The following is a 13579-nucleotide window of genomic DNA, read 5'->3' as shown; positions in this document are numbered from 1 at the left end:
CAAACTAGTATATATAGGATGGATAAGCAACAAGGTCCTACTGTATAGCACAGGGAACCATATTCAATATCCTGTGATAAACCGTAATGGAAAAGAACATGAAAAAGAATATATATATATATATATATATATATATATATATATATATGCATAACTGAATCACTTTGCTGTACAGCAGAAATTAAGACAACACTGTACCCCAGGTGCCTCAGAATACTAAATACCTTTCTTATATTTACTACGTGCTGGGCTCTCTTCTTTACATTTATGAAGCCATTTAATCCTCACAATTACCCGAGGAGGTAGTAATCCTGTTACTAACCCCGTTTTACAGATGGTGACACTGAGGCACAGAGAAGTCAAGTAACTTGCCCAGGGTCTCAGAGTTAATAAGCCACAGAGCCAGGACAGAAGCCCCAGCAGTTTGGGTCCAGAGCCCATGTCTTAACCCTGCCATTTCTCACGTTGCTGATGTTGATCTGATGGCCACCTCCATGCACACGTTTCTGAGTTTCTTAGGACCCGTTCCCAGAAGTACATGTGAATCCTCTAACATGTGAACGAATCCCTCTGCAAACCCCTGGCTCCGGGTAGCAGGGGATCTGGGCTCACCAGCCCACCCAGCTCGGTTTTCTGTATTGTCTGATATAGGGAGGGGTAGGCACCTTATCATTTTACAAATGTGTCCTTATTTAATGACCCGCACAGTTGAATGTCTCTGCATGCCAGTTGCCAGTTTTAAGGCTTGACTTACATAGTTTGGGGCCAGGTCAGGGTGATTCCGCTCTATGCCATCATCCAGGATGGTGACCACCACGTTTTTTCCCGTGTAGCCCCGCTTCCACGCCGCCTGGACATTCATTTCTGATCGGCAGCGACTGTTCTTGTCGCCACAATGCTGCAGGCACAGAAGACACAAAGCCCCCCCCAGCACAGACACACCTGACACAGACCCGCAAACCCAGCAGAGGTGCTCCTATGCTCATAAGGGAATACGGAGAAAATGCTTTCCCGTGCCTGATAAAGCAGGACCCTCTTTCTACCACCCATTTCTGGGAAGGGTCCACGTGGAGGCTCTACTGCTTTTTCTGCCCTCGCAATCTGTCCATCACTTTCCCAGGACACCCACTGCCCTTCAGGGGCTCTGTTCACTTACTCACCATGTAGTGACTCATACACCGTGCAGCCAATCGCTCCCCTGCTCAAAGAGCCCCTCCCCTTGGACTTTCACATAATTAAAAAATCTTCACAAGAAAGCTTGCACCTCACAGCATTAAAACAGGAGTTTTACACTCAGATGAAGTGTGTCTGTTTGGAGCTGTCATGAGAATTTAGCTTTGTTGGGGGAAATTGACCCGTCTCAGAAACACGGCACTGCAAACGCTCCAGGGACAGAGAGGCCCACGCCCTACTCACCATGTACCACATGTTGGACCAAATGGGGTCGTTGAAATAAAGGGCCTGAGGGTCGCTTCGCACCTGTCTCTTCACCCTGCGTTTAACTTCTTGTTGTTGGAGCCATTTCACCTACCAGGGGAGAAATGCAGTTACTTTTTGTTTTAAAAACGATCTCCTGGTTTCACGTGGCCTCCTCGTAGGTGCTCCAGCTATCCTTTTCCATGAATATCTGTGTCTATCAGATGCCTTGGATGGTAAATTCCAAGGAGATGTTTTCACTTCAAGTGACCATATTTGAAAGATAAGAACTAGTCTGGGTCTGTAGGAGAGGAAATAGGACCACTCTCATAGAGTTTGAAATGATTCTACTAAAAAAAAAAGACCTTGTGAAGTTGTCAACAGATTCTCTGGTGATCCTTGTCCCTAATTAAAAGGAAATACATGCAAGGGTATGAAAAGAGTGAAGAGAGGGGAGAAACCGGTCAAATGGTGATCAGGAGTTGGAAGTAAAATGTTTTACAGGGAGGATACGGTTAATTGTGATAATCCATATATTGGCATTTTTAGCAGCTTCTGCAAACATGGTACCAAAACATGTACAGAAAAAAACCTAGAAAGGGATACAGCAAACTATTAATAGCAGCAATTCCTTGATGGTGACACTATTATTCATTTAAAATTTTTAAATTATTTTCAGGGTTTTATAAACTTCTTTCAATCGGCATGATCTGCCTTCACAACCAAGGAAAAAAGCTTGAGAGACAGGATAAATGTTATTCGAGAGCAGGAATCCAGGAGCCTGGCTGCCTGGATTCAAATGCCAGCCCCACACTCACCAGCTGCGTGACTTACAGCGGTCAGTTAGCCTCCCTGGCCTCATCCGTACGATGGGCATCACTGTGGCTTGTCATGAGGGAGCACTGGCATATAAACTGGCATATAAAGCAGGCACATCACTGCTTGGCACAAGGCTGTACTATCCTCACATGTGTGTATGTGTGTGTGTAAGAGTTTTTCAAGGTGGAAGAGTTTTTTCACTTTTATTTATTTACCTATTTATTTTAAAATTTATTTATTTATTTATTGGCTGTGTTGGGTCTTCGCTGCTGCGCTCGGGCTTTCTCTAGCTGCGGCGAGCAGGGGCTACTCTTTGTTTCGGTGCGCGGGCTTCTCGTTGCGGTGGCGTCTCTTGTTGCGGAGCACGGGATCTAGGCACGCGGGCTTCAGTAGTTATGGCGCATGGACTCTGTAGTTGTGGCTCGCGGGCTCTAGAGCGCAGGCTCAGTAGCTGTGGTGCACGGGTTTAGTTGCTCCATGGCATGTGGGATCTTCCCAGACCAGGGCTCGAACCTGTGTTCCCTGCGTTGGCAGGCGGATTCTTAACCACTGCGCCACCAGGGAAGTCTGAGTTTTTTCACTTTTAAAAGATGTGAGACCTGAATCCCCGTGCCCTGAACTGAAACATTTTCTTGGTCCTGCTGCTATGGGCCCCCTGATTCAGTACACCTCCCGCTGGGGCTCAGCTCTGCACAGTGCGCTGAGATGGGCAGGATGGGGGCACCAGGCCCTGCTCTCAGAAGTTTGTGCTCCAGTCGGGGGCTCCCCACCACACAGCGCAGGGTGTGATGCAGGCTCCAAGAAGGCAACAGGTGGCCCAGGGCAGAGAAGGTGAGGGGGAGGAGGAGGAGGAGGAGGAGGAGGAGGAGGAGGATGGAGCCTCTGGGAGGGTGATGATGGGGGACCCTGGGTGACCTGGAGGCCAGGCCAAGGCTGGTGACCCCAGGGGAATGAAGGCACAAAGTCCGAGGGTCAAGCTGCTCCCCTCAGACCGCTCAGCCTTGACCTCCCCACATGGTCCTGAGGGAGGAGAGGACAGCCTCATTCACATCTAAGGGTGACGACTGATCTCAAGGCATTGTTGGTCACCAGGACAAAATGCTTAGAAAGAAATATCACAGCCTGTCCCCCCAACAATGTGACTTGTCTACAAAACACCAGTAGATCAGCTTCCTGAGAAATGCCGCAAAGAGCTCAAAAACAATTTGGATTAGGCACTAAAACAAGCCCAGGCCCAAGTCCTGGATCATTTATAGTTGCCACTGATAGATACTTCCATGGAAAATAAAACTGTACAGTGAGATATTTTGCTCATAACACCCTCTGATGGCATTTTGCAACTTCCTCATATATTACTGCCTGTACCAGAAAGCTTTTACTCAGTATAAAAAACCTAAGACTGTATTTTCTAACCTGCTAGGCAACCTGTTGTAAAGTACAGCGGTAGGCAAGCCACTGACAGCTCCAAGCTCCCAGGATGCTCCCGTCCACCTTGCCTGGCTGACTCACTACCCATCTTACCAGCACCAGCGCCTTCCAACTGTGGTGCCCACCAGGCTTTACTTCCTGTCACAGAGGAGGTGAACCCTCCTCTTCCAAGCCTGAGTGGGTGACTCCCCCGAATCAGGCAGGTGACATGGGAAAGCCTGTTGCCAGAAGTCACAAAACAATCCCCTAGTGGGACAAAAGAGTGAGGGCACCTGGCCTTCAATCGTTCCTGGGCTCTGGGTGAGAACCCAACTTAACACACAGTTCTGAGGGTGGGCTGTGATGGCCCAGGGCCCGCGGCAGAGCTGGAGGCTCTCCTTGTGGCGTGCTCCCAGGGCAGCCCTCTCCCCTGAGACAGGTCATTGTAAGACTCTGACAGACAGCCAGGCGCTGTAGGCCAATGGAACTGGATATAACAAATTACTCTCCAGGTCTGTGGAGATGGATTCACAGGTGACCTCCCAGTCACAGAGGCTGACTCAGCCAGCGGTCACTTGGTCAGAGCCTGCTACCCATCTCCTTTCTCCAGGCTCCAGCCACTGCCTTTCTTCTCACCCAACTCCAGGAAAGGGTGGGGGCTCCTGGATCCCATCATCCTGGCATTTTCCAGATTTGCCCTGATTTCTCTGGAGAGCACGGTCCCCGTGGTCCCTTATTCGCTCACCAAAGCTGCACTGAGTCTCACTGTGTGTCCGGCGCTAGGTTCTGGGAACACGAGTATGAGTGTAAATACCACCGGTTCCCATCCAGGACCAAGGCCCCCCTCCCACCCTCCAGCTCAGACCCAGAGCTCTACTTCAGGGGCCCCTCAGGTTGGAACCCAGAGCCAGCTGGCCTCTCCGGGAAGGTCAGGGGTGCCGATGACCCAAATCCAAGTGCCTGAAACTTTAGCTTTCCCAAGGGATACCCTCATCATGAACAGTGATGCTCTTTATGACAAAGGAACACACAGTTCAGGATCCCTAAGGACGTGTCACTCGTGGAATTGATTCTTCCGCAGAGCTCGCAAACGAACGGTGAGCTGGAACTGACCAATCACAAGTACTGAAATTGAAACTGTGATTTAAAAACTTCCAACAAACAAAAGTCCAGGACCAGATGGCTTCACAGGCGAATTCTATCATTTAGAGAAGAGTTAACACCTATCCTTCTGAAGCTATTCCAAAAAATTGCAGAGGAAGGAATACAAGCGGTCAGCTGGTGGTGATGGGGAGAGTCAGGCTGGGAGGGGGCCTGACTGTGATGTTCTTCCTGTGATTATCTCTGTGAGGAAAAGCAACCTGAGATGCTCAGAAGAATTGGCAGTACTCTTCCTCCCCTAAGAGGGCTAGTGCAAAAGGAAAGTCATCATATTTTGCTGGCAGTGTGCCCGGCTGTCACTTTACACTGTAGCTACGCTCATGCTCTGATCATCAGATCCCTCAGAACTCCTAGAGGAGGTGTGCAGACCTTCTCTTGGTGAAAAAGGCAGGGGACAGACAGCGGTACACACTGTCTGCCTTTCAAGGCCATAGGAGTATACTTGGAAGGTAAGTCCTAAACCCAGGTAAGCCTGCAAATGAGTGGGCCTGGGGCACATTAAAATACACATTGTGACTAAGCGTGCGTGGTAAGAGCTGAGCTCTTACGGTGGGTCCCCAGCCTTCTTAGAAAGAACACCAATCACTCTGCAAAGCCTTCAGGTCACTGGAGTGAAGGAAGGGGAAATATTGCTGAGAAGAAAGGCCCTGCTCATTCCACATCACTCTCTTTAGGTTTTGTAGAGAGTTGACTGGTGGCCTCCCAAAAGGTACATTCACCCGGAACCAGTGAATGTGGCCTCACTTGGGAAAAGGGTCTTCGCACATGTAATTAAGTTAAGGCTCTGGCGATGTGGTCATGCTGTGCCCTAAATCCAATGACACGTGTCCTTACAAAGGACAGGCAAAGGGAGATTGAGACACAGGAGGAGGAGGCCTTGTGAAGACAGATTCCACAAGCTGAGGAGCACCTGGAACCACCAGGAGCTGGAAGAGGCAAGGAAGGATGCTCCCTGAGAGCCCTCGGAGGGACCGCTGCCCTGCCGACACCTTAGCTTCAGACTTGTGGACTCCAGACTGTGAGACAACACATTTCTGTTGTTTTAAGCCACCCAGTTGTTGGTCATTTGTTACAGCCGCCCTGGGAGACTGATACAGGTTTAAATCACAGCCTTGATCAGGGTTGAAATTTTAAATGTTTGAGAATCCATGAGGCTGTCCTGCTAACGGAGGATCCGGAGGCCCCCAGAGGATGGGTTGAGGCTGCAGGAAAAGCACTGGGGTGGGGGTGGGACTCAAGGCAGAAGCTCTTACCCAAAATTTTATTTTTTTCACTATTTCGTGCAGGATCTTCGTTGTGACATGTGGGATCTTTTTAGTTGCGGCATGAGAACTCTTAGTTGCGGCACGTGGGATCTAGTTTCCTGGCCAGGGATTGAACCTGGGCCCCCTGCATTGGGAACGTGTAATCTTAGCCACTGGACCACCAGGGAAGTCCCCCCAGTATCTGAAAAACCAGAACAGAATGGCCGTCCTGGTGTACCCAGCGGTGCCAGCTCTGGCTGGCAGCCTCACCCACACAAGCCTGCAGCCCCCACCTTAACGGCTCTCCCCTGCACATCTCAGGGCCCTGGACACCTCTCCCCGCCGTTCTCTCAAACTAAAGCTGCCCCAAAGTGGGTCCTGCCCCCTCTACCCAGGTCCCTCTCACCCTCCTGATTCTCCTAACTCATCAGCACTAAAGCCCACCTGTCCCCCAAGTCAGAACAAAGCTGGGATCCTCTCCAACACGAGTGTCACACATTCCATCTCCTCAAGGGGTCAGGATCCCATCCCCAAGGTTCACCATGGCAACGATCCCCTGGCATCTGGACGGTCACGTGACTCTCGGGGTGTCCCTGCCCCATGACCGAGGCACGATGAGGTCTGACCCCCAAACAGGGCCCCCTCCAGCCCTGCCTCTCGCCCCCCCGGCACCCCCTCGCCTGCAGGCCTGACTCTCACGGTGCCCCTTCACTGGGCCAACTTACTTGTGTTCCACTTTAACCCTCCCCACCCTGGAATCCTTCCCTGACACCCAGGGGGGCCAGGGGGGCCCCCCGGGCTCCTGTGCCCCCACAGGTGTGTGCATGGTGACGTTGCCTCCACCCCAGGACATGGACATCAACCGTTCAGAAGCCCACTTTCCCCCAGAGGGAGGCATGCGTCTCAGGCACGCTTGTTTCTCCACCTCTCAGCCAACACCTGCCTGTAACAGGGACCTGCTCAGCAAAGATCTGCTGGACTAAAGTCCTGTCCTCTTTCTTCCTGAAAAGGCAAATTGAAAGCTGACGCTGCCAAGTTAGGTGTGTCTCTGCCAGGGGCGAGGGGCTTCCCTGACCTGACTTGTCCAGCACGAACCCCAGCTGTGGTCGGATGTGTCTGGGGTCGGTGTGACCACCCTCTGCTCCCCACTGGCCTGTGCGGACCACGTGGGCTGTGTTTCACTCACCACTATACTTCGGTGTGCCAGGCGATGCATGGTATACAGTAGGAGTTCACTAAATGCTCCCTGAACAAAGGAATGAAGTTAAATGAATACCCTTCAGATATCAAATATGTTATAACCACAGTCAGACTTTCAAAAACACTTTGGAGTAGACAGTGCGACTGGGTCTTCATGACCCCCAGGTGATCTGCGTGGACTTTTTGTGGAAGATCAGTGATTTTGGACAAGAGCAAGGTTTGCCACCTGCAACCCCAGCTCAACCCAGAGTATCTCTCCTGGGCAAACCTCTATAAACCTGTATAAAGTGTCTTGACTTCTTCAAAGTCATATTTTGAAGGTGGGACTTCACTCTGACCCTCTTCCTTTTATCCATTTTCTGTATGTTTCCCGTGAAACATTTTTGTCACGAAGACTTTATCATCTTCTCATGATGAGGTGAAGAGCAACGCTTTCTTTTGGAGGCAACGCTTCCTCCAGCTTTCTTCTTGAGAAGTCAAATTAAAATTCGGTATCTGTTGAATGTCACTCTGTAGATAAGAGGAGGTAAACTTAAAAGATGCTAGAGGGACTTCCCTGGTGGTGCAGTGGATAAGATTCCGCGCTCCCAATGCAGGGGGCCCAGGTTCAATCCCTGACCAGGGAACTGGATCCCATTTGCATGCCGTAACTAAGAGTTTGCATGCCACAACTAAGGAGCCCTGGAGCTGCAACTAAGGAGCTCACTTGCCGCAACTAAGACCTGGTGCAACCAAATAAATATTTTTTTAAAAAAAGAATGTTAGAAAACTATGCCCTTAAAAAAGTTTATGTTTAAAAAAAAAAAGATGCTTAGAAAGAAGTCATGCAAACGAGCAGGATCCCAATCAGTGCTGCCGGCTGTACAACTGCCTGAGCGTCGTCTAGGCAGGCGTGCCTTGGGCAGCCCCAGCCGCATCCTCTTCCTGGGGCCACGGGCACACTGCCAGAACAGAAGGCAGCCTGGCACATCAGTCCTGGGTTCAACAAGTACAAAAGGGGGTTGCTGTCACGTTATTTTGAAATTTCATGAGCCAATGTCACCAGAGAGAGCATGAATGACCCCTGCGTTCCACCCAAAGCCACCACACGCCTACGCTCTGCCTTAAAGCCATCGACCTCTAACGGGCCCCGCCAGGCTCGGGAAGCCCCAGGGCATCTTTAGGAGCTGGTAGGTCCTAGAAGGGGCTCCAGGGGCTTTGCTCTGAGAGGGAGCTAAGGCAACAAAGGCTGTTCTCCGAGATCCTCGTCCCCATACCCTCCAGATCTCCACCGGTGCGAGAGGAAGAGCAGTGCGTTCTATTTAGGGTTCGTGTTTGTGCACAGCTGTGTCCAGGGCAAGGGAGACAGCTCTGGCCAGCTTCCCCTTTTCTTTTTCCCTTATCTTCATCAAAGGGAGGGACATTTCATTCTGTCACTGTGGAAGGACGGGGATTCCCTCCACCGTTTGCTGTGACAGAGCCAGCCCTGCCTGCAGATCAGGGCAAATCCGTGGAAGATGTCAGAGGCCAGACCCCCAAGTGTCCAGGGGCCCCCCGATCCTCAGGCCTCTTCCAGGAGAGAACAGTGCAGTGGGAGCATGGGGGAAGGCCAACCTTTGACCCCGTCCTCTGTGCCTCAGCCTCCAGCTGAGGGAGGGGCCGAACCAGCCCATTTCTGTGACCCCTGCACTCAGCAGCCTGGACCCTTACATCTCAAGTCCCGTCAACACCGACTGCTCTCAACACCTGTCCCGACACGTGTTGGGTCAACTTTCCACCAGCTGAAGAGCAGTGACAAGTTAACTCGCCAAGTGAGGATTCAAAGAAAGGAAAATAATCCTCCCTGACAAGTGCACGTCACCTTACAGTTTGCAAGGTGGTCCTTCTCTCAGGACAGGCAATGGTTCAGGCACATAGGAGCTGAGTGGTAGCCAAGCTGGGGACTTCCCGCCTGGGGCCCAGAGATCCTGGAGGATGGAAGGGCAGGCTTACGTCCCAGGAACCCCCAGAAGCTGTATGCAGAGCAGCGTGGACATGAGCACGTGACTTCTTTTCTCCTCTGGATAGAGAGAGAATGTCCACGACTTCCATCAGCTTTGCAGAGGGGCCTGTGATTCCGACATGGTTAAGAAGCATGGGACTCAGCCGGGCTCGTGGAGGTGGCAAGTGGACTGGGGTCCGACTCCATACGAGGATTGATACTACCACGCTTATCTTCCTGGGGCAGAGGGCACCAGCCCCACAAGCGAGTGATGGTTAAACAGCCTTGTTAGATCACGTCTCAGGGAGACGCTCGAGCCCTCCTGAGGGTACCACCTAGGGTGGGGAGGAGATGCCGGGTTGCTATGGAAATCCATGAGCCAGGGCAGTAGAAGAGGCAGAGGAGAAGGAAGACGAACCAAAAATCTAAAAGCTGTTCTAACTCAGACTAGAAGACCTCCCCCTCCTCCTCCCACATCACAGAGGCAAGCGGGGACCCAGGCCTGTCCCCCCTTCCTCAACAGGCCACTTCTCGAATTCGTTCCATCCAAGCTGAACTACACGGGCCAAAAGGTGACCGCTTATTGCTGGTGAGAGCCGGCACCGCTCCTCCTGCTAATACTGGGAAACATGAACGGACTTCGGGAAATCAGGGCTCTGATGGGAAGCACCCCGTCCCCCTGAGGATCACCTGCCTCTACTCACACATGACCGACAGGTGGCTGAAGGACCCCTGCTCCCCACGGTCACCAGCCAGACGCTGGTCAGCACACTGCCCGGCTGGCTCCATGTCGGTCATTCTGCAGTCTGATGAATTCAAGCCCTCTTTAGGGTTTTTGTCACAATTTAACCAAGGCCACAAGATACTTCTAAAGTCGTTTAGGTAAAAAGAAGTTGATGAGCAAATGGTAACAGATACAACTTGCTACCTGAACCTACTCCCTGAAAACTGAGATCTGTTTCAATAAACATTGACTAAGGGTCCGCCTGCTATTTACTGGGTAGCCTGCCGGACCTGGAGTGAAAGCAAGTGAGGGCAGCCCTGGCCCTGGAGAACGTGACACCCCCCGGCACAAGGCAGGCTGTGTGCGTCTCACCCCGAGCTCCCCCTGCCCCCCATCCCCCTGCCTTTCACGGCTGCTGCCCGGCCTCGCGCTCCACGCCTCCTGGAACCACCTGCAGCTCCCACCAGCCGTGTCCCTGGTCCCTGTCATTACTGGATCCCCAGCAAATGAAACCCCTCCTCGCTCCCACCTGGGCCTGCGGTCCTGGCACTGTCTCCAAGGCCGCCAGGAAACAGACATTACAGGAACAAAGTGGGGGCCCGAGAGCCAATGGATGGGCTCCTTACCGCCCTCACGGCGCTGGGAACCTCAGGGAGGGGGACGCCCACGTGACCACTAAAGCCTTTAAGACGGTGCGTCCCCTGCAGCAGCGGGCAGCTGCGAACACGGCCAGACGCACTCTGGCCCTGTCACTTCCGTGCTGGGACAAGATCTGAACAGCCACGAGCCCTCCGCTCCTGGAGTCCCTGGGGAAGGCAGATGCTGAGGGGACCTCGCAGACCCAGAGCGCTGACATCCAACCGCTAGGAGCAGCCGCTGAGCCAGCTCCCGGTGGCAGGGATGCACAGGCCGAGACCAGAGAGAGACACAGGGGTAGCCAGTATGTGCAAAGCCTGCGCAGGGGGAAAGGGCAAATGTCATCCGATGAGGATCTTAAAGGCCAGCGTGGCGGGGATCCAGGGGTCACAGGGAGGCCAGACCAAGGGGGACCTGGGCAGGACATTCCCAGGGGCGGTGGCACCATGACAGGGGTGTTTCATAGGCTCCCTTGGGACAGTGGAGAGCAGACTGGTGTTGGGCAAGGATGCCCACAGCTGGCCAGTGAGAGGGGCCATGCAGCGTCCACATGCCAGAGGACAGGCCTGGGGCACGGGGTGCATGGGTGGTGGACGGAGGGTGGGGGAACGGGCATGGGGGAGGGGCTGCTTCTCTGTGAGACAGAGGTGCGGTCAGAGGTGCTGACTCGGCTTTGGGATGCGGTGACTTTGAGACATCTTGGAGGCATCTAAGTGGAAGCGTCAAGCCTGCCGGTGAAATCATAAAGCACCATCTTTTAAAGCCTATTTGAAAATTCTAACTGCTTACCAACTGGTAGCATCCAGTTCACTAGATCCAGCAGGGTTGTGCTGAAACGTGAAGAGACAGCTGAAGCCCTGCTGTCCCCACGCGGGTGAACCTGTCGGGCCCCGTGTGGCAGCCCACCCTCCCCCCAGCCCATCTCGCAGTTCATCCAGATCAATGTGGTCACTTCCTGTCTATGTGCTGGTATTTGCCAGGAACTTTTTGTTTGTTTGCACTCCAAATGGCTCTAGCACACAAAACTGTCAGATAAAATTCCCTCTGTGGTTAATGGAAAGATCTGCTTAAACGTTGCATCACTGCTGGAAAAAAAAAAACTGAGCTCTGATTAGACTCTGGGGCAAAGTCCCATCCTACAAAACAGAATGCCCACTCCGGCCCTGGAAATCATTTTCCAGCTCCTGAGCGTTGAAGGACTGAAACAAAGCATCAACCCGAAGCCTCCCACCGCCCCGGAAGGAGCCACCGAGGGCCCCCCTAATAACATCTTTATCCTCCCACTTCCGTCATCCATCTGGCTGAGCATGCAAGGGAAGGGCTGAACCAGAGAGTCATCATTCTAAAATGTAAGGGTTGGAAGATGCAGCAGCAATGTCGAACTATAAGCCAGCTTGGAATGTAATCAGAACAAGTAATTTTTTAAAAATTTGGGAGCCCTTACAGCTATTGGCTGGTGCTTCAGTAACATCCACCCTTCTCCCAACTTTTGGCAAAAGAACAAGTTAAAAACAAATGCCCTCAGTTGGCTTAAATGACAGCCCTTGGAAAAACCCAGTGATTGATACTGCACCCTGAGAACAGTTGGGCTGTTCTCCCAAGGAGAGGGCTGGTCCACAAACCCCTTCGAGCAAAATGGCCCTTTCCAAAGGTGGTTAAAAACATCAAGTAAAGGTGATTAAGAATGGAAGGAAAACAACCGCACGATGCTTGTACAAGATCGGAGCAAAGAGATGCTTAATAAATGTGTGTGCACGTGTGGCTGAAGTCTTAAATCTTCCCTCCGGCTCGTGTGTTGTTTCCGTTTTGTTCAACAAATGTACACTCTATCAGTTTTCATGCGAAGTAGGGGTGGGTTGTAAATTCCATCACTTATCAAAGCAATTTTATACAATAGGGACTGGAGCTAATTAAAATAAAATACCATCTGCATTCGATTGAGCTTTATCCTAAGCCCTATAACATTCATCTCCAGTTTGGTCATTCAAACACGATGGCAACTGCATTCCAATGACTTAGAATAATATTAAATCATCTTTTCCCTTTCTCAATAATATTAATTACACAACTCTCCAATCGAGAAGGTGATACAAAAACGCTTTGCTCATGTGGGAAAATGTCCTGGTGCTGCAGGACAAGGTAACACTAAACACTTTTGTAAAATAGCTAATTTTACCCAATATTTCACTGGAACGACTAGGTAGAGTAAATATTAGAGTGACAGCTAATTGATATGGTTTGCATTAAAACTAGACTGATTTAAACAGAGGCATTTCAGTTACAATTCTGAATTTGTATTCGGAATTGGGTTCGGATGCCTATGCGCGTTCCCTGGGGCTAAGCATTTAATTAGAACTGTAGGAAACAATCAGCCAATCACGTGGGAGTCCCAGGCAGTGCAGGAATGTGAGGGCTGTTTACCTTTTCTCTCTTTCCTCTTTATTGGCAGGATGGTCTGATAGCAGCCCTGCCAGGAGCTTATTAAGAAGCTCTGTACAAAAGGGATTTTTTTTTGAAAAACTTAACTGCCATAGCCTTTGGAAGTCTCTCCTTCCTTCTCTTTCCTTCAAGGACACAGCTGATGACCGGAATACCTTGCCCTCAGACCCAGACTGAATGCAGTACTTTGAACCCACCTACAATGCACAAGCCCATCATCTCAGATGCCTTGGAGGAGGCTGGCTGGGGCCCACCCGGAATTCTCCTCAGCCGCCTCCTGCCGTCTGACGCTCGGGCTGCAGTGTCCTGCTCCGCTGGTGTTGACAGAGCGGAGACCCGCTGCGTGGGCATCTCTGCATCCCCTGGGGCACAGGGCCTCACACCCAGCAGGTGCGTAATTAATATTTTTGGAAGGAAGGATGGAGGAGTTGAGTTGAATACCTTTAAGAGTTTTAAAATTTAGTCACTAAAAAATAGTGGGTGGGGCTTCCCTGGTGGCACAGTGGTTGAGAGTCTGCCTGCCAATGCAGGGGACACGGGTTCGAGCCCTGGTCTGGGAAGATCCCACATGCC

General features: G+C 51.5%; 1 protein-coding gene across 4 annotated transcripts in view; it reads right to left on the bottom strand.

Moving 5' to 3' along the window:
• PCSK6 (proprotein convertase subtilisin/kexin type 6) overlaps positions 1–13579 on the bottom strand; it is a 191320-nt gene that overhangs the window by 127229 nt on the left and 50512 nt on the right. For all 4 annotated transcript variants that reach the window (XM_068559294.1, XM_068559315.1, XM_068559309.1 and 1 more), the window contains exons 3-4: positions 1417–1527; positions 755–898 (exon numbers count right to left, since the gene is read on the bottom strand). In XM_068559294.1, the coding sequence (XP_068415395.1) occupies positions 755–898; positions 1417–1527 (255 nt within the window). The remainder of the gene's footprint in view (positions 1–754; positions 899–1416; positions 1528–13579) is intronic.

This window comes from Eschrichtius robustus, chromosome 1 (genome assembly GCF_028021215.1).
Source record: "Eschrichtius robustus isolate mEscRob2 chromosome 1, mEscRob2.pri, whole genome shotgun sequence".
NCBI lineage: Eukaryota > Metazoa > Chordata > Mammalia > Artiodactyla > Eschrichtiidae > Eschrichtius > Eschrichtius robustus.
The sequence above is the reverse complement of the archived record's forward strand: the minus strand, read 5'-3'. Positions and strand labels throughout refer to the sequence as shown.